The following is a 26,445-nucleotide window of genomic DNA, read 5'->3' on the forward strand; positions in this document are numbered from 1 at the left end:
TATAGGCTATATGTATCGATATTGTAATGCGGACTCAGTATGGTTGGGATCCATGTGCGGTTTTACTGGGTGACAGGGTTCAGGTTAACACAGGCAAGGTTCAAGGAATGAGCAGACAGGAATATTACAGGTAACAGAGTTCGTGGTCAGACAGGCAGAGAATCGGGGCAGGCAGCAAACATCAGAATTAGGTAGACAGGCGTTAATACAACGAAGAGCAGGCGGCAGACAAACGTAGTGGTAAATACAGGCAAGGTCAATACACAGGAGATCGGTGGTAGTAGTAATAGTAGTAACGCTCAGAGATGTAGCCGGAACCAACAAGACTTCGCAATGATTCAACAAACAAGCGTGGTTTAAATAGCGTGGATGTGATCGGGAACAGCTGTGGGGTAATCGGACCAGGTATGTGGGCTTATGGGAAATGTAGTTCAGGTTTAAAACTCAGGTGAGTCAGATCTCCGGTGGCCGGTTGAGGAGACGCCCTCACCGGCGTTCGTGACAGATATATACAACAGTTTTTTGCTATTACTCCCAGTCCTACACCCCACTACCCACTAAAGAAAGCTGTGTGTTCCAAAAACTGAAAAATGTATTGGGTACAAAAATACTCCAATGTAAATTCCTTCAATGTAAATGTAGCTCAATGTGCTTGAGTAATAAATTGCTTCTGTAGACATGGGTACATGAGAAAACTTGAGTTGGCCACATCAGAAAATCTAGGAAAGAAAAGCTGTAAAAACACATTTTTGGTTTTCTTAGCAAAGCATGTGGTTTGAGCTCTTTACGGTATACTCTGCCTGTGAACGCTACTGTGGAAGACATTTTTAACCAGATACCCACATTCATAGCAGTGCTCCAAGGCATCATTAACTGATCATCTAAACATCAACACATTGTCAAAACTGTCGACACCAACTGTGCCGCTCCAAATCACCTCTCTGTTAAGAGTCTAATTAGGCTTGGAAAAAAGTTAAATTTAATATACTTTAATATCAATTGCCACATACACTACCAGTCAAAAGTGTGGATGCAGCTACAGTAATCATTCTTAATTATAAATATTTTCCAACTTTTAGAATAATAATAAAGTCATCAAAAATATAAGACAAATGCATGTATGAGAGTTATGTATATTAAAATGTTTTCAATAAAATCAAAACAATCTTATATTTTATATTCTTCAAATTAGTCACTATTTGCCTTTTCCATTGTATGGAAAAAAAAGATGCAATGAAATTGAATGGTGACTGAGGCTGTCAGTCCCTAACATTTTGCTTAACATCTTTTGTGTTCCATGAAAAAAAAATGTAGTTGGTGATAGAATTTTCCTTTTTGGGTGAACTATCACTTTAAGGATAAGATCTGACCTTCAGATCAAAGATCTTGGAGAAACATCTACACAAGTGTAGAGTCAAGTGTGTCCAAACTATCACCAGCAATACCTTCATCCCACCCAAACCCTCATTGTTTGGCCCTGTGGAAGTCTCTGTCATGTGTCATTAGGTTTGACCCAGCCCATTCCAACACTAACTTCCACATTAATTTCTACCTTGAATAGCCATCTCTGAGGGGTGCCAAGGTGTACTGAAGTTTATCGATCTGGCTCAGACATTTGGCCCCTTTAGCTCCTGTCAAGCAATCAGTTGGCTGATCAAAGTAAATTCGTATTTTTAAAGGAGAGGTGAGAGGCTAAGGCCCATGAACATTAGCAGAAAGAGTTTAGAGGGATCAAACTAAATTATAACACTTCTGGAAAGACAGAGCTAGGAACAAGGGGTCAATTTACATTAAGTCAATCAAACACAGTTCTAAAAAGGCATGACTGGTGAGAGTTTGGAAGCGTACTTTTTGTCTTTTTTTCAACTACAAAAAGGGATAGCTGTGAAGGACAAAAACTGTGAATAAAAGAAGAATGATTTAAGTAATTATGTGTCAAGCCATTACATTTTCAAAAGTCTGTTATTCTTTATTTCTGTTTCATGTGCAAGTAATCATTGATTTGTTTCCTCATTTGAAGGGCAAGGTATAATTTGTCCCTCACATCACTGATGCAATCTCACTTGCCTTATTTAAATTTGACCTACAGAAACTTTTTCCTTTAGTTTACTTTTGCTTTGACAAAACATCAACTTAATGACAAGCAGTGTCTGGTGTAGGCGTAAAACAGTAAGTGCTATAATATGGGGCACCAAACTAAAGCGTGTTACAAAAGCGTGTTTTGGAATTCCATGCATACCATTTCCAGCCTGATTTCATGAAAATGATGTGACTGTGTTGGCATTTTTACGAAATAATATTACATGATTCATTACACATATTGCAGCAGTTCTGAAGTGAAATGTCCTATGTGTGGCACTAAAAGCAAGTTAAATGTTGTCACAAAGAGATAATGTTTTTCTAGGTTAATGCTCAAATTGAGTTTTAAATCAACAAAACCTACCTCTCAACCCTAGACCCTAAACCTAGCCAATAGTGTCATAAAAGCAAATGTGAGATGAAAAATGCAACTGCTGACTGAAGCAACCACATTTTTTTGTCACTTCTATGACACTTTCAGCTCACGAGTTGACTTGCATGCTCTTCAGGACTCATTCGGTCCTTTTGGGTTCTTTGCATCGCAAGTGCAACTCTCTATCAGTTGAGCTATGGCGCAGTTTGTTCACACTAGAACAATATTGAAATTGTACAGTAGTTGGTAATATAATGCCTCATTCACACCGACGACAACATCGAGTGACAAAGTGGCACAATCCTATTAATTTTCAATGAGAACAGAGCAATTTCCAGCAACAAGAGTTGTAGTGACCATTGGTGGCAGAGGCCGCTGTGGCGAGCAAAAGGACAAAGCTGAGAAAATGTTAACTTTATTCAAATGACGAGTGACAACCAATGAGATTAGAGCGTGACAGATTTTGACCTGAATTTTGCTGATAAATATTAATCAGCCAGTAGTTTTAAAATTCTAAAGAATGTTTAACAAATTACTATACTAAAACAGGCACAGACATAGAGTCCAGCATGAATAAGATTTTGTTTTTGTTCATCCAAAATCCCAATAATAATATATAAAAAAGTTAACTGTAGACAAGCCCAAAAACACACAAGGGACACTTATTTTAAAATGACGGAGACTTGGCTCCATTATAATGCTCTAATTTTAAATGTTTTTAAAATGTAGCTTGTTGTAGAAGAGTTTGAATATATATTTCACCAGATGAGGTTTAAAGGGGCATTCAGTAGTTCTCTTGCTAGCGTTAGCACTGCTCTTCTTTGTGTACTTGAAGTATCAATGTGACAGTGGTGTTAGACGCTGTACTGCCATCTATTGACGTGGATCCGCATGATCATCTCTGCTGCCCTCGCCAGCTCTGGTATATCATTTGCATCTGGAAAATGTCCGAGTTTGAGGTCATTTCTAAAGTTATTTGTTGCTACTATAATATAATTGCTTTGCCTAAAAACAAATGGCAGAAATCCAGTGAACATGCTTTTACTGTTAAGGACAGATTACTATGGTCCCTCATATCAATAATCTTTGGAGACTGTCTAAGTTTCATGTTATTTCTAAAGACAGTTATTACCTTTATTAGAGAACTACTCAGTGTAAAACAAAGACCTAATTATCTAGTGATACATAATGTCACGGTAAAGGAAAGATTAGAATTGTTTTTGATGATAAAATTTAGGATGTCTGTGAATACTATTTTTGACAAACTCCTTTTGTTTCCATGAAACCAAAGTCATGGTTTAAACAAAATCCACAACAATCGCTGTGTCAAGCTACTTTGCACTAAACGAATGAAGACGTAGATGCCTAACCGTTACCAATGTTTACTCTATTTTTTTGCCTTTGCTGGTCTTTCTGTCTTCTTGCTTCAAACTTTTTTTTGCTTCTTCGGCAGTACAGCTACTGGATCTACCGTTGTCCTTACTGCTAAATCATGATGAATAAATATGTTCCATTGTGTTCTTTTCGCACTTCGCATCACCAAACAACAAAACTGTGTGCTAAATAAGCATAGCCAAGCATATCTACATAGGCGGCAGTCAATGATCGCAAGGATAGTCTTCTTCAACGTTTAGTGAAACACCGGGGGTCATGTGATTTCAACATGGCAAAACACAATGAAGGGGGTGACCCGCACCATGTAGAATAAAACACTTTTTATATAAAACTATTATGAGTACAGTCTTCATCTCATGTGAGTGTACACCCTTCGGATCAAACTTCACAAAAACACAATTCATTTGTTAATGTGTAAAACGTTTTTAATTGGCTCCAAACTACTGAATGCACCTTTAATGAGGAATTATGCTTATTACTATTCACAAGATATGAAGTTGGAGACACAATGTATGTGCTGATAGGGCACATTTCCATATAGTCTAATTTTTCTTTGCATGTCCTCACTAAAAAAATATCAGCAACTATTGGCATAGATTTTTGCAGATAACGTCAGTTCCAAAAAGTAACAATTGGCACCTATTAATTGGTAAAAACGATATATTGGTGTACCTCTAAATGAGAGTAAAGACAGTGGAGCTCATGTCATTTGTCTTCAGGCAGAGAGTGTGTGTACTGGAGTCGAGAGCAAGATGGAGAAATTAAAAGTTTCTGTGAGCGATTTCACTGTTCTATATAATTTGTCTGTAACTACGTACATGAATATAGCCTAAAAAATATGCAAGGAAATTTGTGTCAGCATTCCGAGTGAGTTTGATTCATACATTAATAGATCATTCATCTTGTTCATGATATGATGTATTGAGCGCTGCTGCAGGTTATATAAAAACACTCCCCTGCAAAACATTTTGATTTTAGAAGCAACAGAACTGATTCCTTGTCAAATAGGAATAATTTCTTAGTTTTACTGGAAGAATAATCTGTAATCAGAATTTCCAAAAGCTACTATGGCCAGACATGCAATCCACCAATAACATTAAAGCTGCAACACAGATCGCATAGTCTAGCAACACCAAGTGACAATTTTGTTTTCGGTGTGAGTGGGTTTAATGCAAACATTAAAATGTATCGAGTCCTCCCACCTGGCTCTTTATTGAACAGGAGGTCCTTGCCCCATCTTACCATTGCAATATCTTTCTACCAAGCTGCCTGAAGAAGTAAAGACACATCCCGTTATCTCACACATGCAGTTAGTGTGGACAAAAGTTTCCTGCATGCTCAATTCTGGCATTTACCTGAAAGTTGCCGCAAGTATTGGTTAAACCCTATATTGTGTTTTGCTGGACAGAACGGATTGAGAACGGAGTTGCTACGCTGGGTGATCTGTATGAAAATGGAGCATTGAGATCCTTTGAAAATATTATACAGTGGTTTGGGATTCCCAGATCTCAATTCTTCAGGTACTTACTGCTTCGCCATCTATTCTGTTTCAAATTTGGGGGTAGTACGCAGCCCCCCAAAACGGCAGACACTCTTGAGATGGTGCTTGCTGCTTTTAGAAAAGGTCATAAAGCTTCAGCGTACTATTCCTGGCTAATTCAGAGTCTAGGGGACAGTATTTAACATCTCTTAAGAAGTTACGGGATAGAGACTTGAATTTAGTACTAAAAGATGGAGAATGGGGTAGGATTTCTAAAAATGTCAAGTCTATATCTAGGGATGCAAGGGTGCACCTCATTCAATTTAAGATACTGCATCAATTTTATTGGACCCACTCTAGATTGTATAGGCTTGGACTTAAAGACACACCTACTTGCTGGTGATGCCAGTTGGAGGATGGGGACCGTGTTTTTTGGTCCTGTGTTGAGATGCAAGAGTTTTGGTCGGAGTTTTGTCTGTGAGGTCTTGGGCACTCAGATTTTATTCTGCCCCAAACTTTGTATTTGGGTAATAGGGCGGGTATTAATATAATAAATAAACACATACAAAATTGGATCTTTACTTGCGTGATGATCGGCAGGCATGTGATTTTCAGGGGATGGAAGTCGGATAAAAGTTGATTCCGTGTTTTCATGTGTTAATTTTTTATTATGGAATCAATAAAACTGTTAATGACAAAAAAAATTAAAAAATGATGTATTGAGTCATACGCTTTAGTAAAAGTGCTATGATGTCATTAGAAAGCACTGTGTGAGGACAGGCTGAAAAATAAGTGTACAAACTAATAATCTGCCATTTTACTGGTAATTTGTGTGAAAGGAAATAAAAGTAATTCTTGTTGAAGCACCTCTAGTGTTTATTTAACCATAAAACTGAAATAGCACGTACAATGAGCAACATAAAAATCAGTTCCCAGAAATGTAGGAATAGTAACGTAATTCTATGAGACCAGGTTGAAAGCTTCCTAGCTGTGCACTGGGTCTGGAGGAAATCAAAGGGAAATTATGTTGAAGGACTCTCCTCTCTGGTCTTCCCTTGGAGCACTGTGTGATTGTTCCTCCCTGCTGGGTTTTAAATAGGGCAACGTCCGCTTCCGCTCCATGTCTCACATCTCACCCACACCATACTTAGTATGCAACACCCTCAGCCTTCAGCACATGTGTGCTTCTGTGTGTGAGAGAGTGTGCACATGTATTGAGAGGTGAAATCAAAGCGCTGACTAATCACATGCTTGCAGTCAAATATGTTTGCCCTTACTGAGAATCATTAACTTGAGATGGCTCCCTTCCTCTTTCCTTTGAACCCTTCATCCTTTCTTTATCTCTTCCTTATTCATCCAGACGCACACTAGTTCCTTGACCTTCATTCATGGGGCGTAGAGTGCATACAGAGCCTTTAGTGTGTCTCTCTGTCAAATTGAGCCTGACTTTCGTCTCCACCCCAGGTTGTGGAGTGGAAAGTTGATGGAGAGCTTTGATAAAATACACAGGAGTGGTACTCTGTTACCGCTTCACTTACCCATAAGAAGGCATTTCTTTCCCAATGACAGATCAAGGGTATAATACAGCAGAAGTTGGGTAACAAGAGCTTTTACCAAAGTGAAAGAGGCCATTCACACACCTGATGCTGGGCTGATGTCATCCAACACCTTTAGCCAAATGAGAAAGCATGCATTGTTCATTGTATCAAAAAGGGCCTGGACTGCATATGCATGAAGTTGTCAAAAATACCTGCAATTGTCTGATTATTAAGCCTAAATAATACAATGGAAGATGTACACATTTTTTTCTGATGAACGAATTAAAGCACCCCAGACAAAAGCAGCCTGAGTTTATACCACGCCCGGCATAAAACTAAAATTATTTTGTTGAGCAAAATAAAAAAAGAACATCCCGCCCAAACCATGCCCATGAGATTTAACTAGTCATTAATTCTCTTCCATTAGCTGAGTTCTCCTCCTAGGTCAAGAAATTTGGGGGATGTGCACAAACAGGAGAAATATCACCAAACGAATACCTTAGCAGAACAAAAATATCACTGCATTTTGTCATTATTTTTAGGCAAACTAAAAGAATACTAGCAGAGACCTGGCGATATGATATTATATCAATATCTGGGTTGTGATATGCTAATATAGAGATTCTATCTGTATTGTGAATTAAAACGTTATACATTGCTATCTTTACTCACCTGTTTCTTATTCGTCTGAAATTAGACTTTACTCAACTCTCAACTCAACTCAACATTTATTTATAAAGCACTTTCAAAACCATTAAAATGGACCAAAGTGCTGTCCATAAATATTAAAAAACTCAACTCAATAAAATGCAACAAAAATATAACACCAGGATATATCATACAACCAATCACTCACATTTCTCAGACCTAATCAGATGCCACAGGCCTGGTAAAATAAGTATGTTTTCAAGTCCCTTTTAAAAATGTCTATGCTTGACAATGATTTTAAAGATAATGGCAACACATTCCAAAGTGCAGGATCCGCAACAGAAAAGGCACGATATCCACTACGCCTCAAGCGAGACCGTGGGACAGTTAGGAGCATGCTCTGAAATGCAGCAGATGCGTTGGAAATGGTAGGGGATTAACATGTCCTTTATATACTCAGGAGTCCGATCATGCAATGCTTTGTAGACAAACATTAACACCTTATATTGTATCTTATATCTTACAGGTAGTGCTTAGCGCAACATGTGCTGAACTGCTTAACTGCATCACAAAGCCATAGAAGAAGTGTTGAGTATATTCGATATATCAAATTCATCAAAATAAATGACATAAAGGAATAATGTACTTGGTTCCAGCATGTTTACACAAAAACATATCCGAAAGAAAAAGACAAGGGACTGAAAATGTTCCAAAAAACGAAAACAAATGACATTTTTTGTGAAAATAGGAATGAAGTTCCTTTCAATTGCTCTTGAGTGAAAAATGTTGGTAATAAGTTCTTAAATCTAAATGGTTTATTACAGAACATTTTCGCAATATTACTGCATCCTGTTGCCCAAAAAATTAGGCTTCTCTATTTTTAGTTGAACATGATAATCATATGCTTTGATTCTAAAGGGAAATGCATCACAAATTTCTTTGCCTTAATATAAGTTGTGGATGTAGCCTTCAGTGATAATATTAAATAATTTTTAACATGTTTAAAATAACATAATTCAGCCCGCATAAGACAACGGTGTGTGCATGCATGAATGAGAGAGTGATTTTGGCTATTAATTGATTTTAGATGGCAGATGTATTTTTTTAATATTTTGGGGGTATTATTTTATATTAAGATTTAATTTATTAAAAATTAATTTTTTAGGCTACTATATACTTTGCTTGTTATGAATTCTATGCTGATAATTCCCCCACAAGGGGAAAATTAATGTAATTAATGTAATTGATTATTATCACTTAGTTTAGTTTAGGCAAGTCCCTTATTTTGAGCATGTTTTTCCAGACCAGGTCCCTTTTGTTCTTGAGAGATCTGGTAACATTGCAACTGGTACATCACCCACCCATAGCAGAGAGTACTATCATTTTTAAAAATACTTTATTAACTATTCATTTATTTAATTCTGAATGGTTACCAATAGGTAAGTAGGCAGCGGAATGCTGGAACCATAGCAGAAAAAAAAAATACAGTTTCTGCTCAGAATGAACCAAACTGAAAGTTGTTCCTGGTTAAGACATATACACTCACCTAAAGGATTATTAGGAACACCATACTAATAATGTGTTTGACCCCCTTTCGCCTTCAGAACTGCCTTAATTCTACGTGGCATTGATTCAACAAGGTGCTGAAAGCATTCTTTAGAAATGTTGGCCCATATTGATAGGATAGCATCTTGCAGTTGATGGAGATTTGTGGGATGCACATCCAGGGCACGAAGCTCCTGTTCCACCACATCCCAAAGATGCTCTATTGGGTTGAGATCTGGTGACTGTGGGGGCCATTTTAGTACAGTGAACTCATTGTCATGTTCAAGAAACCAATTTGAAATGATTCGAGCTTTGTGACATGGTGCATTATCCTGCTGGAAGTAGCCATCAGAGGATGGGTACATGGTGGCCATAAAGGGATGGACATGGTCAGAAACAATGCTCAGGTAGGCTGTGGCATTTAAACAATGCCCAATTGGCACTAAGGGGCCTAAAGTGTGCCAAGAAAACATCCCCCACACCATTACACCACCACCACCATCCTGCACAGTGGTAACAAGGCATGATGGATCCATGTTCTCATTCTGTTTACACCAAATTCTGACTCTACCATCTGAATGTCTCAACAGAAATCCAGACTCATCAGACCAGGCAACATTTTTCCAGTCTTCAACTGTCCAATTTTGGTGAGCTCTTGCAAATTGTAGCCTCTTTTTCCTATTTGTAGTGGAGATGAGTGGTACCCGGTGGGGTCTTCTGCTGTTGTAGCCCATCCGCCTCAAGGTTGTGCGTGTTGTGGCTTCACAAATGCTTTGCTGCATACCTCGGTTGTAACGAGTGGTTATTTCAGGCAAAGTTGCTCTTCTATCAGCTTGAATCAGTCTGCCCATTCTCCTCTGACCTCTAGCATCAACAAGGCATTTTCAGCCCACAGGACTGCCGCATACTGGATGTTTTTCCTTTTCACACCATTCTTTGTAAACCCTAGAAATGGTTGTGCGTGAAAATCCCAGTAACTGAGCAGATTGTGAAATACTCAGACCGGCCCGTCTGGCACCAACAACAATGCCACGCTCAAAATTGCTTAAATCACCTTTCTTTCCCATTCTGACATTCAGTTTGGAGTTCAGGAGATTGTCTTGACCAGGACCACACCCCTAAATGCATTGAAGCAACTGCCATGTGATTGGTTGATTAGATAATTGCATTAATGAGAAATTGAACAGGTGTTCCTAATAATCCTTTAGGTGAGTGTATATTATACGGTTGTTCTGATTTAGCATTTTGTTTGAATAGAAATATTGTTGATACACATAATATCGATATTGTAATTCTTTGTAATATTGATTTTCCCCCATATCAGTTCCCCCCTATCTACCATAATCTCGAGAGACTATGCAGACAAATCTCTTGAGCATGCATGTCCCTTACTTGTTTGTGTTTGCACATCTGTGCATAATTTGCAGATGGCATATGGTACTCACAGTTCTGTTTTGTAGCTGGAGCATCTTGCCAGTGGGATCTTAAGCACTTTGTCATTCAAGCCCACAAAAAGAGTTCTGTCGCCATGGAGAATCTGAAGGCTCAGGATTGGCTCCCGCACACCAGGAGGGAAGAGTTGCATCTCCTCCAAGTAACAACCTTGCAAACTCTTATTTGTGGTTGCCAGGGCCTTAAGAATAGTTCCATACTCTGATAAGTGAAAACAGAAGGCAAATTGTAATTACAAGAGTCTGAAAACTTTTGAAAACTAATGCTATATATAAATATACATAAAGTTTTTAGCTTTTTGAAGACACGTGATGTACAAGTTTGTTTGTTTTTTGTGCAAAGTGAACAAACTGAATCAATAACTCACTCACAATGCTCATTTTCTTAATAAATTTTTTCCTGCTTCCACCCTTACAAGGTACATGTATTAATTAAAATAAATTAATGTAATTGTAAAAGATATTAAAACTTGTTTTCAGAGAATACACTATATATTCAATTAAATGTACTTTTCTCATCCTTATCTGGCAATTTTGTTTCTTATTGTTTTAAGCATACATCTTACACAATTTTGCTGCACATATACATTTAGGATGTTCCAATATTTATATTGGGGAAAAAAGACCAAAACATTGATCAAGAAAATTATTTTTGCATTTCAGTTTTAATTTACAGTACCTACTAAGATGCAGTTTGATATATTGCCACATACTGTATTTTGGCTACATACCAAGCTCAGATATTAACATGGTCTGTGTTGACTCATAGTTTACTTCCTAAAGGTCTTATTACCTGTGCCTATGTACATGACATGGTGCAAAGTATCCTGCCCCTGTACAATATCGACTACCAACTTGGAGAACCGCACGTCATCCTGCCAGACTAGTGGGTCCACAGAAACAGGCTGGACCACATCATTCATGAGGAAGAGCCGCTGGGCATCCTGTAGACTGCGTTCTGTCAGTCCCTCATTGGGCCCTTCTTCATCTATGGTCCCACACTAGTAGAAGTCATTAGGGTGAGAGTCATTAAAGGGATTGTTGGATCAGCAACAGTATGCCAACTCACTGACTATCTCCCATCAGACATATTTGGAACGACTCAACATCAGTTACTTTCCCTCATGGCATGGCTGTTAGCATGTTGCATCAGTTGCATGGGAGACCACAGTTCAATCCACATTCAAACAAGGAAGTAATCATGTTTGTATAAACAATGACGAGCGTGATAAGAAGGTTGCATTTTTATCCCTAACATTGCATTTTGTCTCTACTAATGGTTATGTTAGATTTGGGTTTTGGTTGGGGTAGATTAAATAAAATAAGCATCTCTCTTCACTATTTTACACCCTGATCAGCTGAAAAAAAATTATATTTATCCATCTGGCTTCTGGTGACCTCTCCTGGATATAAATAGATGTCACACAGTTTATATGCTCTGAAACACTTACCGCTTTAGCCTCTGGAGGCAGTGTTTTCAAATTCGGTCAACGTATACTGAAGTTCGGCTAAAGAAAAGTCGGCATAAAATTGCCGAATTGTATGTGCGATCAGGCTGCCCTAATCCTTACCTTAACCCATATTAATTACATGTAGTTATCTAATATTAGTCAGTACTTTCTTGGGTAAGTACAGTGTAATTATACTGAAAGTACACGTACTGTAAAATAAAGTGCAACCAAAACTTCTCTCGGTTCCTTATAGGTAAGTTGACAGTAACAGTGAATGATGATGCATGCAGGTATGCCCAGCTGCTTTTGAGCAATTACTCTCACAGCGGCAGGCTGAAGGAATTTATATATTGTCTGTTTGTTCCAGACACACACAGAGAACCAAATTTAAAAGGGATTCGTGGGCAATGGTGCACCTGGAAGTTGGGGATTGGGTTTGGAGTAGGCAGCCAGGTGGAGCGAGGGTTCTCCTGGGAGCGGAAGGGCCCGTTGAAAGCCTGTGTGATCGCACTGAGGTTGTATGCGCAAACTGCAGAGGCAGCAATGCTGTTCCTGCAAAAGAAAGAAGACGTTATTTACAAATAAATCACTACTGAATTAAACTTACTTAAACATAAAGGAACTTGTGGTAGTAAACTGTTTTGTGGTAGTGAACTGTTTTGCATAAACTGCTCATGATCCTGTTGGACAGGATCATGAGCAGTTTATGCAATTAAGATCCGATTAAGAATATTACTAGAATTAAAATAGATTAAAACAATGTGTCCTAATTGGGTGTGACATGATACATTTTTCAAAAATAATTTGTCCACTCTGAAAGTGAAAATGCTGCACAACACACCACAATCACGGCCAATCAGAAGATATTTGATGTTTGATTGTGGGATTTTAGACCAATAAATTTACACAGTGGGAGGGGCTTCCCAGCACAACCCCACAGAAATAGAAATCAAGTAACGGACAAAGTGCTGGTTTGGACAAGATCTCTGATTTGCATGGAAGAGATTTAACACTTGTGGCTTAATCACATTGCACCTGGTTAAAACCTGGTGTCAGACCTTTTTATTTCAGCAAATAAATTTAGATTCTTGAGGTAAAAATAAAAGTTAATAATCTGTTCAGCCAAGTGGATCTTGTCAGCCTCTGGCTTGACATTTTCTCAAATGCACCGCAAGTTAATAAGCTCCACCGATTTGTGTGACAGGTGGCCCAGACTCAATCCCAGACCAAAGAAAGATCTCAGTAGGAGAGATGGGGAACTCTGCAGTGGATGGATTGGGTTGTTAACAGACTCATACTGAGCAACAACCTTCTTTAGCACAGATGACAATGCAGTTTCATGGCTATTAGGGTGCAGGACTAAGAAAGGACAGCCTGAGAAATGTCCCCTGAGCATTCAGTGTGCCAGCCAGCTAAGTTACCTACACTAACAAGTCCTGTAACATGCTAGGAATGGCACTCAGCATATGGAATAGATGAATTCTCACTGTGAGAACAGGTGACTACAGTAACATACAGTAGAGTGTGCAGGATAACATGATTATTCAGAAGTCATGTTGTGTTATGTCACGGGTGCTTACTTAAAAGACCTCCAAGGTCACCAGCATATACTGTGTTTTATGTGCTGGTCCCTAGTAAGTTAAAAATCAAAGTCTAATTCATTTATTTTTTGTCATATATACAATGGTACACTATGTAGCCCAACAAATTAAAAAATGCAGTAACTATGCCCACACTGAAACTAAGATAATTTTTTTTAATGCCCCACCAAATATGGTTTGTAAAATAGTCTCCCTCTGTTTTCTTTTAATCTGAGCATATTTGAGACAAATCTAAGGTTTGAAATTTAAGAGAATTGTCATAAATCAGTAACACCTCAATCAACCCGTTTACCTGCACGATCTCACACAATTATGCTTAATAAGCAGACGTAATGTAAAAGCCTTAAATGGTTTTCCTTTATCGGGGTAAGGTCATAAACAGATTAAGCAAATATCAAAAGCAGAGAGTAAGTCCAGCCTTAATTTAATGCGGCTTTATTACGTTGTGGTTTTTGAATTGGCTGAATTTTGATACTTATCACCATATTGCTGTTCAAGTAAACATGATCATATATTAATAATAATCAGGAAAGTCTTCTGATTATCTATACCTGTACAAGGCATCAATCCCAAATCTAATAATAACACATCCAGATTAATGGCACAGATGTTTGAAGGTAACTATATTGCCCCCTTGAGTGCTGAGGTTACTTCCCGCCCTGATAACGGCAAGAACGCACGTTAAGCATGTTCAACAAACTGCACGTTGGCGATGCTTTGGCTAAGTGCTCTCATCTGCGTTCACGTACTTGTGTAGAGTATGTTTTGGCCTTTAATTGTTAACAGATTCATACTCTGTGTGTGCTGCAGAGACCGCATTTAAATGAGCAGCAATAACTGGTGGTAACACCGCAGCCACAGACAGATGGACCCTCGGGCAGAGCTCCAGGAGCGGTGACTCGCCCTGCCAGACCCTGCTGCCTGGCTCTGCCTCTTGTTATGAGGCCTGGTGAGACCCATTACATGTACAGTCAGGTCCATAAATATTGGGACATCGACACAATTCTAATCTTTTTGGCTCTGTACACCACCACAATGGATTTGAAATGAAACGAGCAAGATGTGCTTTAACTGCAGACTTTCAGCTTTAATTTGAGGGTATTTACATCCAAATCAGGTGAACGGTGTAGGAATTACAGCATTTTGTATAGGTGCCTCCCACTTTTTAAGGGACCAAAAGTAATGAGACAGATTAACAATCATAAATCAAACTTTCACTGTTTAATACTTGGTTGCAAATCCTTTGCAGTCCATTACAGCCTGAAGTCTGGAACGCACAGACATCACCAGACGCTGGGTTTCATCCCTGGTGATGCTCTGCCAGGCCTCTACTGCAACTGTCTTCAGTTCCTGCTTGTTCTTGGGGCATTTTCCCTTCAGTTTTGTCTTCAGCAAGTGAAATGCATGCTCAATCGGATTCAGGTCAGGTGATTGACTTGGCCATTGAATAACATTCCACTTCTTTCCCTTAAAAAACTCTTTGGTTGCTTTCACAGTATGCTTCGGGTCACTGTCCATCTGTACTGTTAAGCGCCGTCCAATGAGTTCTGAAGCATTTGGCTGAATATGTGCAGATAATATTGCTGCTTTTGTCAGCAGTAGTTTATTGACATCATCAATAAATACAAGAGAACCAGTTCCATTGGCAGCCATACATGCCCACACCATGGCACTACCACCACCATGCTTCACTGATGAGGTGGTATGCTTTGGATCATGAGCAGTTCCTTTCCTTCTCCATACTTGTATCTTCCCATCACTCTGGTACAAGTTGATCTTTGTCTCATCTGTCCATAGGATGTTGTTGAAGAACTGTGAAGGCTTTTTTAGATGTTGTTTGGCAAACTCTAATCTGGCCTTCCTGTTTTTGAGGCTCACCAATGGTTTACATCTTGTGGTGAACCCTCTGTATTCACTCTTTTCTTCACCAGGGAAAGAATTCTTCGGTCATCCACCACAGTTGTTTTCCGTGGTCTTCCGGGTCTTTTGGTGTTGCTGAGCTCAGCGGTGAGTTCTTTCTTTTTAAGAATGTTCCAAACAGTTGATTTGGCCACACCTAATGTTTTTGCTATCTCTCTGATGGGTCTGTTGTTCAGCCTAATGATGACTTGCTTCACTGATAGTGACAGCTCTTTGGATCTCATATATAGAGTTGACAGCAACAGATTCCAAATGCAAATAGCACACTTGAAATGAACTCTGGACCTTTTATCTGCTCCTTGTAAATGGGATAATGAGGGAATAACACACACCTGGCCATGGAACAGCTGAGCAGCCAACTGTCCCATTACTTTTGGTCCCTTAAAAAGTGGGAGGCACATATACAAACTGTTGTAATTCCTACACCGTTCACCTGATTTGGATGTAAATACCCTCAAATTAAAGCTGAAAGTCTGCAGTTAAAGCACATCTTGTTCGTTTCATTTCAAATCCATTGTGCTGGTGCATAGAGCCAAAAAGATTATAATTGTGTCAATGTTCCAATATTTATGGACCTGACTGTATCTTGAACTGTTTACTTTGCTTTGTTAAACCTATAAAACCAAAATTGCAACAAAAATTTTTTACAGCTGTCAAATGGTTAAAATAATGAATTACGTTTATTATCAAGTCTGATGGCTAAAAAGACCAAAAAGGTTGGGAAACACAGTTCTAAGGCAGCATCCTTCATATGCATGCCTAAAATGCCTTAAAATAAAGTCTAGTTCATCTGCTCACAAGGTTTTGGAACAGAACTAATGTCTCTGTCCAAAAGACAGAGAAGCACAACATTCTCACTCAGCCTTAGTCAATTTATGTTTTGTCGAGGGCCCCAGGACTGTGAATAAAATGTTGAAAAGAATGTGTTCATCTTGCCATGTTAGCCCTGTTCTTTTGTGCACCAGACAAAAATAATGATGGAGAACAGCAGTTAGGGTAAGTGTTCTCTTGCAATAACAGAGGAGGAATCACAGCTCTAAGGCTCAGAAGATTACTTGTACTACATTGATTGTTGGGGAAGTGAACCAGGGTTACAGTGATTCAGAGCTTATGAGTACTAGCCAAAGTTTGACTAAAAGTAAGAGTGAGAAAATGAACATGGGATAACTTGGGAGTACAACTGAGTGTACGGTGTGGTATTTATGTCCCTGCTTAAACCAGCCCAATGTGGTTGGGTAGTCTCCCAGCCTGGACAAGCTGGTCTGTTTTGATGGTTTTAAAGGATTTGGACACTTTTCAGCCGGTCTTGGAGACCAGCAGGCTGTCCATCTGAACCAGCTAAAAACCAGCTTGGCCAGGCTGAGAGACCAACAATATCAGCTTTAACCAGCTAAGGGGCCATTCCACCAGACATGTTTTTGAGTCTGTCTATACTATTTTTTATTTGTTTTCCTATGTTAACTACATGGACATCTTTGGCCGTTGTGCCACATTTTGCTGTTTTTTTCCCCCCAGCATCTCAACCAGAAGCGCTGTTATTTTATTTTTATTTTTTTGTTCAAAAGAACATTGATTTTTAAAACCTTAGGCTTGTTTAAATGTTTTTTATAGTACATCTCATAAATGCACTCTCTGGTAGAATTGTGCATACCTAGGCTAAGTCACTGTGGTGTTTATTGCATTTATGCTGGTGCAGATTACTTTTTCCACAGATGACGGTGCAGTTTTTGAAGCTGTAGCACTGATAAAAAAACAAAGTACAGAGTTTGGTCCTGTAAGACACTTTAGAAAGTCACCTACACCATTAAATCCCATTACGCTATAACACTAAACATATTGGAATGAAGTGTTCTCACTGTGAGAGCAGATGACTACAGAGCTATCCAAGTGACACATACAGTACAGTACAGTAGATCACATGGTTATTTACATTAAGTCACGTTGTGTTGTGGTGACAGCATATACAATACGTCAAATAACACAGGGTTTTTGAAGTCATCCAAGAGGTCCCACAAAGTTGATTTAGATCAAAAGTAGGGCATCTCACAAGGGAAAACATAAAAAAGGGGAAAAGTACATTAACATCAATGTTTCAACTTCAGTTAATACCTGCACTGCAGCAGAAAACCAGAGAGCAAACTCAGCAAACTTCAACAGCCGGGACTGAGGCAAGATTATCCATAAATATTTTCACTGCATAACAAAGTCTGTCCTTGTGAAAAAAGTGCATTGAGTGAATATGAATTATCCAAATAATATACTTTCAAAGTTCACATTTCATACTTCAGTGTGGCCCTAATTAATTAATTTGGAACCATGTACTGCAACTACTACATTGATTTAAATTATTACTGTAAACATAATCTAGCTCAGGTGCAAGCGCCCTTACCGCTTTCTGTCTCTCCGGATGGATCACGCCCCCACTGCCACTATTAAATATATCCTAAATGCAGCAAGTTCAACTTTTGAGTGTTTTTCAACACACTTTAGTAGCACTTAATAAAGAAAAGTATGTAATTTTGTAAAATAACTTTTAATGCACTTAAAATACACTGAAGAGCCAAAACATTATGACCACCTACCTAATATGCTGTTGATCCTATACGTGTTGCCAAAACAGCACAACCTGCTGAGCAATGGATCCCTGAAGGTGTCCTGTGGTATCTGCCACCAAGACATTAGCAGCAAATCCTTCAAATCCAGTAAGTTGAGAGGTAGAGCTGCCGTGGATCAGACTTGTTGGTCCAGCACATTCCACAGATCTGGGGAATTTGGTGGCCAGGGCAACACCTTGAACTCTTCGTTATGCTCCTCAAACCATTCCCAAACAATGTGTGCAGTGTGGCAGGGTGCATTATTCAACTGAAAGAGGGCACTGCCATCAGGGAATACTATTGCCATGAAGCGGTGTACCTGGTCTGCATGAATGGCTGGACCCAGGGTTTCCCAGCAGAACATTGCCCAGAGCATAACACTCCCTCCACCAGCTCTGTGCCATCACTTCCCCAGGTAAACAGTGCATAGGTAAACGGACGTCCACATAATGTAAAAGAAAACGGGACTCATTGGACCAGGTGACCTTCTTCTACTGCCCAAACGTCCAGTTCCGACACTCACATTCCCATTCACATTGTTGGCACTTTCAACAGTGAACAGGGGTCATCAAGGGCACTCTGACCAGTCTGCAGCTACGCAGCCCCATATGCAGCAAGGTGCGACGCACTGTATGTTGTGACACAAATTTTCTGTGACTTGTTCCACAGTAGACCTTCTGTCGATTAGGACCAGATGGGATAGCCTTTGTTGCCCTCGTGCGTCAATGAGCCTTGGGTGCTCAACACCCTGTCGCCGGTTTGTGGTTTGTCCCTCCTCAAACCACTGTCAGTAGGTTCTCACCACTGCTGACTGGGAGCCCCTCACAAGCCTTGCCATTTTAGAGATGCTCTGAACCCAATCATCTGGCAATAACTATCTGGCCCTTGTCAAAGTCGTTCTGGTCTTTACTCCTGCCCATTTCTTCTGCATTCAACACGTTGACTACAATAACTGATTGTTCGCTAACTATCTAATCTACCTAGACCTTGACATGTGGCCTTGTTAGGAGATCACCAACGTTATTCGCTTCACCTGTGAGTGGTCATAATGTTTTTGCAGTGTATATTTGACGTATGCCATTGGATGTACTGACATCTGATATATGGTAGAGCAAAATACAGTATGTTAGGCAGTGAATTAATTTGATTATACTTCTCACTAAAGCATTATTTTAAAAAAGGGTATTGAGTTTTAATACAATTTAAAATGTAGTAATTTTAGGATTTCAAATACAGTATATGATCTATACAATTTAAGTGCACTTTTTAAAAAAGCAGCACAGCTTTTTACATATCCAACCTGATAAAAAGTTACAGCAAGCAGCACCCTTTAATATCAACACCTCCATACGTTTATGTGAAAGAAATATGGATTGAATAAACAGAGCACAGATTCTTGCTACAGGGGACAAAAACTCATTTCAAGGTGGATTTTGTCTTGCTGCATCACAGTGAGCGAAGAGATACTCTTAGTTTGTTATTCTGTATTTGTTGTAATTGAGGCAGAAAAGTATGCATACTCAAGAACGATACATTTATTCACACCTGCAGATCTGTTTCCAGAGAGATTGCCTACTACCATATTAACTGCCAAAAGATCTGTTCCACCCTGTTAACATGACGGTGATTGACAGAGAGGAGAGAGATAAATATTCCTTCACAACATTATTTAAAAAGAATAAAAAGTTATTAAAATGAAGAGGAAACCACTTGCAAATACTTAAATGCAAAAAAAAAAAAATCCCTTAAACTTTTGTCCCTCCAAATACCAAAATGTTCATCATAAAACAAATAGTTAGACTCTGATCGGAAGTTGGAATCAAAGTCGTACAATGCAGATAAATGCACAACTGTGTCCTCACATTCTAAATTATTTTTAATAGATATATATTAATGTGCTATTTCTATATATGTACTGTATATTAATGTATTAAATGGCAACCGTAATAAGCCTACAGACTAATTAACTACATTACTTGGCGGAAGAATTGTTTATTCCAATTATTAACATTGTCACATTTAAAGTGTATTTGTTCATGTTTTGTGTTCAAGTCTTTTATTTTGGAAATGTAGTTCCCATTCTATAGTCATGTGATTTCTTGTTTTATAGTCATATGTTTCCAGGTCATGAGATATCCTGTTTCCCTCCATGTTCATTTGTCGTTTTCATTGGTTTATTGTCTTGTTAACTCGTCATGGTTGCCGAGCTTGCACCATCTTCTGCCCCGGATCCTGAGTCTACTCTATGCAATGTCACAGCCATGCCTCAGTCTGCTCCATGCCCTGTCACAGCCATGCCTCAGTCTGCTCCATGCCCTGTCACAGCCATGCCTCAGTCTGCTCAATGCCCTGTCATAGCCATGCCTCAGTCTGCTCCATGCCCTGTCACAGCCAAGGTTCAGTCTGCTCCATGCCAAGTCACAGCCAAGCTTCAGTATGCTCTATGCCATGTCACAGGCCCGCCTCTGCTCCACGGCCAACGAGCCAGCGCCGCACATGTCACGGCCAAAGATTGAGCGCCCGTGCCTGCCACGGCCAACGAGCCAGCAATGCAAGCCTCGTCCGTCCCAGAGCTAGCGTCGCAAGCCTCATCCGTCCCAGAGCTAGCGTTGCAAGCCTCATCCATCCCAGAGCCAGCGTTGCAAGCTTCAGTGGCAACGTTATGCCATGTTGCCATTCCTACATCATGCCATGTTACCACTTCTGCCATGTCAAGTGGCTCTGTCTTGGTCCTCCGAGTCTCCGGCTCCACCCTGGCCCTTCGAGCCTCTCATGGCTCCACCTTCCACTGCCTCTGCCCTGGTCTCATGCTCCACACCCTGTTTTCATCAGGCAATGCTACACACCCTGTCTCGCCATGCCAGGCCACACCACACACCCTATCTCGCCAGGCCACGCCAGGCCATGCTTCAAGGACCCCATGTGCTTGTGGGGGGGATATGTCACGTGTAATGTTTTGTGTTCATGTCTTTTATTTTGGAAGTCTAGTTCCCATTCTACAGTCATGTGTATCATGCCATGTGATTTCCTGTTTTATAGTCATGTGTTTCCTGGTCATGTGATATCCTGTTTCCCTCAATGTTCATGTGTCTTGTTTTCATTGGTTTATTATCTTGTTAACTTGTTATCAGTTCTAGTTTGCCATTGGTTTAAGTTTATTAGTCTTGTTATCTTGTTTATAGTTCTATCTGTACATTTGATGTCTTGTTACCTTGTCCATGTATTTAAACCCTTGTGTTTGCCATGGTCCTTTGTCAGGTATTGTTAATGTTACGTTGATTGGTTGTCAAGTCAAGTAAAGTCTAGTCAAGTCCATGTTTTTGTTTATGGTTTGTGAATACATTTATGAATAAACTGCACTTGGTTTTCACATCATCATCGTCTTCATCTACCTGTCATTGCAGCACACATCACAAACATTCATAAATGTAAATGCAGTTATTTGTAAATGTTATTATTGACATGTTTAATCTTACTGATTGATTTATTGATTGATTGATTGAAATATTGACTATTTATTCATTTGTGTCTTATGATATTGCTGTTGTTGCCATTTCATAAAAACACTAAGCCACCTGAAGCCATGTGTTACAGTGTTTATGTTGTACTTATTGCTTATTGTGGCTTATTGCTTTTATAAAATAGTAGAAAAACAATAAGATAAAAGTCAGCAATAAATAGTTAAATTAATGAATAACATTAGTCAGAATTCTAAGTAGTATTATAATATAATACATGTACTGTATATTCATAATATACAGTAGTTAATTAACCTTAATGTGTTGCCAGGCAATTTGCTGAATTAATACAGGATTCAAAGGAAATGTGGTCACAGCTGTGTTGTTGCAGCCAGAGTGGGTAATACTATCAACAGCACAAAAACTAGAAATGGCTCTACTGGCCGTATGCTCAATTTGAAGACCTATACTGCTTTTATACCTTTAGCCAGCTAACTGAAAGCATACACTCAGGCTACCAACTCCATTCCTTCAGGAAAAACTACTATTGCCACTCTCTGCCACTTTTGGCCGTGCTCTCGGGTTCTGCCTCTCGTTCTACCCCCTCCCATGCCAGCCCTCTATGTTTTCCTACCCCAAACCCCAGGGAGCTTTGCTTTAAGGTGTTCAATTTACTACAGACAGATGGAGACTCTGTTGTTCTGATTGCATTACCATATTCTGCTCCTACTGTGGCAGTGAGTGAAAGGGGACAGGAAAAGAGACAAAAAAAGAAATGGATAGAATGAGAGAGAGAGAGAGACGAGAGAGATATAGAGATAGTGAGAGAGGGAGAAATGGAAAGAGTAAGAGAAGGCATGTATTCAAAAAATGTTTTTAAATGTAACTTTCTGAAGAAAATGTGAGTGGTGTTTGCCCATGCAGAACTCACTGGTATGATGCCACGGTTTTGTGTTTAAGGTGTTTTGAGTGGATTTTATGTGTATTGCTATTCATTAAATTCATTACTGAGATTGCTTACTTGCTAAAATTTAAAACTTGGGTTTAGGTGTTTGTTCAGATCTCTAACCTTAAGTGTCAAGCAAAAGTAATTGCAATTTTGCCTTAGTAGTATGCTGCTTTTTGTCAAGGCATGCATTTTTGCAATAACTGTATATTGTACTTTTAAACTGACATTTATATATTTAGTTGGAATGTTTATGCAAATCAACTTAAAAATGAGGGATGCTACAACAATAGAAGTGATGTGATACAAAGTTGCCAAGTTAGGAGGAATTTTTGAATGTTGCATACCGCATAATGTATTATAAATAAGTTATATGCATAACATAATATGCAGTATGAAGTATATATTGTGAAGTAAGCAGTATATAAATTTACAATTTAGAGATCAGAGATCTCTGTGTATCAGAACAGAGATACAGAAATATTGAGAGATAGGAGACTACAGTGCTTGACTGTAGTCAGAGAATGAAGATTTGATCAAAAACATTTTGGTAACACTTTACAATAAGGTTCCATTCCTTAATATTAGTATGCATTGGAAACAATATATTTTTTACATAATTTATTAATCTTTGTTAATGTTAGTTAATAAAAATACTAGGGCTGTCAATTTAACATGTTAATTCAGTGCAATTAATTGTACAAAAAATAACACGTTAAAAAAATTTACGCAATTAATCGCATGCCCACAGACCATAATAAGAAAGATTCTTGAGAAAATACAAGCTTGTAGTACCACCTATTTACTCCAGAGGGCAGTAAGTGAAATTTCAGCTGTATGAGCAACATTGCAACACTGCAGTTTATACAGTGAAGAAAACACTCCAGTAGGCAGAACAACAAACATGCGTTACGTTCTTGCGTTCAAAACACTCGAAGGAGCGCAAATGCGATCTAAGGGATCACAAAATGTGTTTAAAGATTGAGTATTAAACTATATTTAACTTGACACAGTGACCTAAACATTTTATGTTTATGACACAACGCACCTGTATGGTTTAATCTACTGTCTGACGTAGGTGTAAATTGACGGGCCCTTAAACAAGCCCTCATAATAAATCTCCAACTGTTTGACAAATTCCCTTGTGAAATGGATTGCTGTGAACTGTATGCCAATGATTGACTTATGATCAATAATATGGTAGTAAACAATACATTGTATTCTAAAGCCGCTTTTTGTATTGTCTTATCAATGATTAACTCTTCTGCCACAAGAATGCATTTTAATTATATGAATATTTTATATATATATATATATATATATATATATATATATATATATATATATATATATATATATAAATATATTATATATTGATATAAACATGTTTATATCAATATATAAACCTATATATTATATAAATCATTATATATTGAGTTATTGTTATATGAGGGGCTTTCTCAGCAAATATTTGTATATGCAATTAATTAATCTGGACACCATGTAATTAATTCGATAAAAGATTTTAATCGATTGACAGCCCTAAAAAATACTATTGTTCATCGTTAGATCATGTTAATTCATAGAACATTAACTTATGTTAACATACAGTATACAACTTTTGATTTTAAAAATGTAAAATATACTATGGAATAAAAATACTATTCTCTTTTGATCCTTTTGAATTTATTATCTACGGAGGAGATGTGTTTTTTCCGTTCCTAGTCAGACTGAATACATTTACCATATAATCCAATGGTAGATGTTGCTATTCAGTAATGCATTGTATTTGGATGTGATTAGTTTTCTGAACAAATGTATGACTCTAGATTAATTATAATTATTTGATTCACTGAAGATGAGGGATCTGTAGAGATTCCAGAAATTCATAAACTCATTGCATTTACAAATTGGCGTCACACGTAAATAACCCATCTGAAAATGTCTATCTGTGGTGATTAATTATCAAGACATATTGCTGTAGCCTATCTGGGATTATAAGAAGAAGTTGATTGGAATACCTGGAATACCTACCTAAATACAACACAACTGGTAACATAAGTGAGCCTGTAATCCTATATTACACACTTATTAAATTACATTACGTATTTTTATTATGACCTTCCCGAAAATATTTTCCAAAACGAGAGGCTGCAGTGTCCGAGCAACACTAATACTTGTAACCACTGCCGTTTTATAGAAGATAAAAAATGCTGAAATCTTTATTTCAAATCTTTATTACAACAGCAGAAGGCCCTGTCGGGCACTTTATTATGAGCATAGTGTTCCTAATAAAGTTCTCAATGAGTGTATAGCCATGTAGGATCATCCATGAAAAAAGCCTTCAAATGAACACAACACAACACCACATTCCACAGATCAGAGGGATCCCCCACAGAGCCATTAGAGAGGCATAAAAACAAATACATGACGCCTAAATTGCTGAAGGAGACCGTCTCTCCCACGCCTGCTTAATCTCAAACTAGGGTTTGTAATGACAGAGCTGACCAATAAAGAAGATCCTTCTTTGTTCCACAAATTTAAACCCTTAGTATGACCTTCTGAACTTCCACACAGAGCTAAAGCAGATTTTCTTTAAAAGGTTTCCTTGAGAGATCCTCATTATTCTGCAAACAGCAGCTAAAAGGGAATGAATGAACACTTCACACAAAGTCCCAGTACTTTTGATTTAACCCTATAAAATATACACCATACCAAGCCTTGCTAGATAATTCTGAAAATGACTCTATGACCAGTATAAACGACAAATTAATCATAATAATCTGATATAACTTGTACAATATGTGTAGTGATTTGTAATCACTTCTAACTAACAAATTGATGATTATAATCTTTAATCTTGTATGGTAAATATTCAAGGCTGTGGCAGGGCGGAGGGTGGGGCTGGGTCGTGACCCCTTCTGTTTCCCGAGAACGAAGCGTGGCATTCTGTCCGCCAGGGGCCAGAAGACTGCTTCCGATCTGCCCGGGGAGGCATGGCTCTCTCCTCTCTCTCTCTCTCTCCCTCTGCCACTCCGTGTTGGTCTTTTCCCTCTCTTTTTTTAAATGTTTTGTTAATTTGGCACGATCGCCGTTACGGCGTGTAGGTAACAATTTTTTTTGGTTTCCCTCACCTTGTCCCCTCCCTCATCCAGGTAGATGGGGACAACCTGCTGGGTTGGGGCAGAAGGCCCATCCCTCCCCAGGGAAAGGGGGGGGTACATCATGCCGGAGATCCATGGACTGAGTTTACAAGGGAGGAATGTGGCAGGGCGGAGGGTGGGACAGGGTCGTGATGCTATACACCCGGCCCCTAATCAAGCTAATTAAGGATAAAGGCCAACCGAAGATGGCAGCGTGACAGAGAGAGAGATTGTCTTTAATAAAAGTTTTTTATAAAAATATTATTTATATTCTCTAGCCGGTTCTCACCTCATCCTTTCCATTAATCGCTTTACAAAGGCTTAGCTTGATATTATACCCCGACAATCAGGTTTCTCATAACGTGTAATGTATTATCCATGTTGTAAAACCAATGAATTAACCGGTATGATTTGTAAACAGGGATTTTCATGTTTTGTTACTTTCACGTGTAATAATCATGAAAGCATGTCACATTTAGTATGTAAATGCTTGCTTGTTTATGTAGAGACTTTTGATGACAACAAATGTCATGTCTCTTGCACTGTTTTCACAATATAAAAGTTAATGATTAAACATTAACTATTTTGAGTGGGAGTTGAAAGAATCCTCCACACAAAGGATTGTAAATCAACTTTGAAAAGGACAGACCAGTCGACCATGTGACTCTGAAAAGCCATTTCTGATTGGCTCAGGATACCTTTGGGGTGCGGCCAATTTCAGTTCAAAACTTTCCTACCAAGAAAAAACTATTTTAGAACTTCTCTCTTGCGACACACTCTTTGAACCGTCGCTTGGTCTCCTCTCTTCGGCTCTCTTGCTTCT

General features: G+C 38.6%; 1 protein-coding gene across 4 annotated transcripts in view; it reads right to left on the reverse strand.

Moving 5' to 3' along the window:
* LOC127655137 (semaphorin-5B-like) overlaps positions 1 to 26,445 on the reverse strand; it is a 231,780-nt gene that overhangs the window by 44,891 nt on the left and 160,444 nt on the right. For all 4 annotated transcript variants that reach the window (XM_052142777.1, XM_052142779.1, XM_052142776.1 and 1 more), the window contains 3 exons: positions 12,377 to 12,512; positions 11,303 to 11,510; positions 10,504 to 10,711 (listed from right to left, as the gene is read on the reverse strand). In XM_052142777.1, coding sequence (XP_051998737.1) covers positions 10,504 to 10,711; positions 11,303 to 11,510; positions 12,377 to 12,512 — 552 coding nt within the window. The remainder of the gene's footprint in view (positions 1 to 10,503; positions 10,712 to 11,302; positions 11,511 to 12,376; positions 12,513 to 26,445) is intronic.

Source organism: Xyrauchen texanus, chromosome 14 (genome assembly GCF_025860055.1).
Source record: "Xyrauchen texanus isolate HMW12.3.18 chromosome 14, RBS_HiC_50CHRs, whole genome shotgun sequence".
In the NCBI taxonomy this organism is placed as follows: domain Eukaryota; kingdom Metazoa; phylum Chordata; class Actinopteri; order Cypriniformes; family Catostomidae; genus Xyrauchen; species Xyrauchen texanus.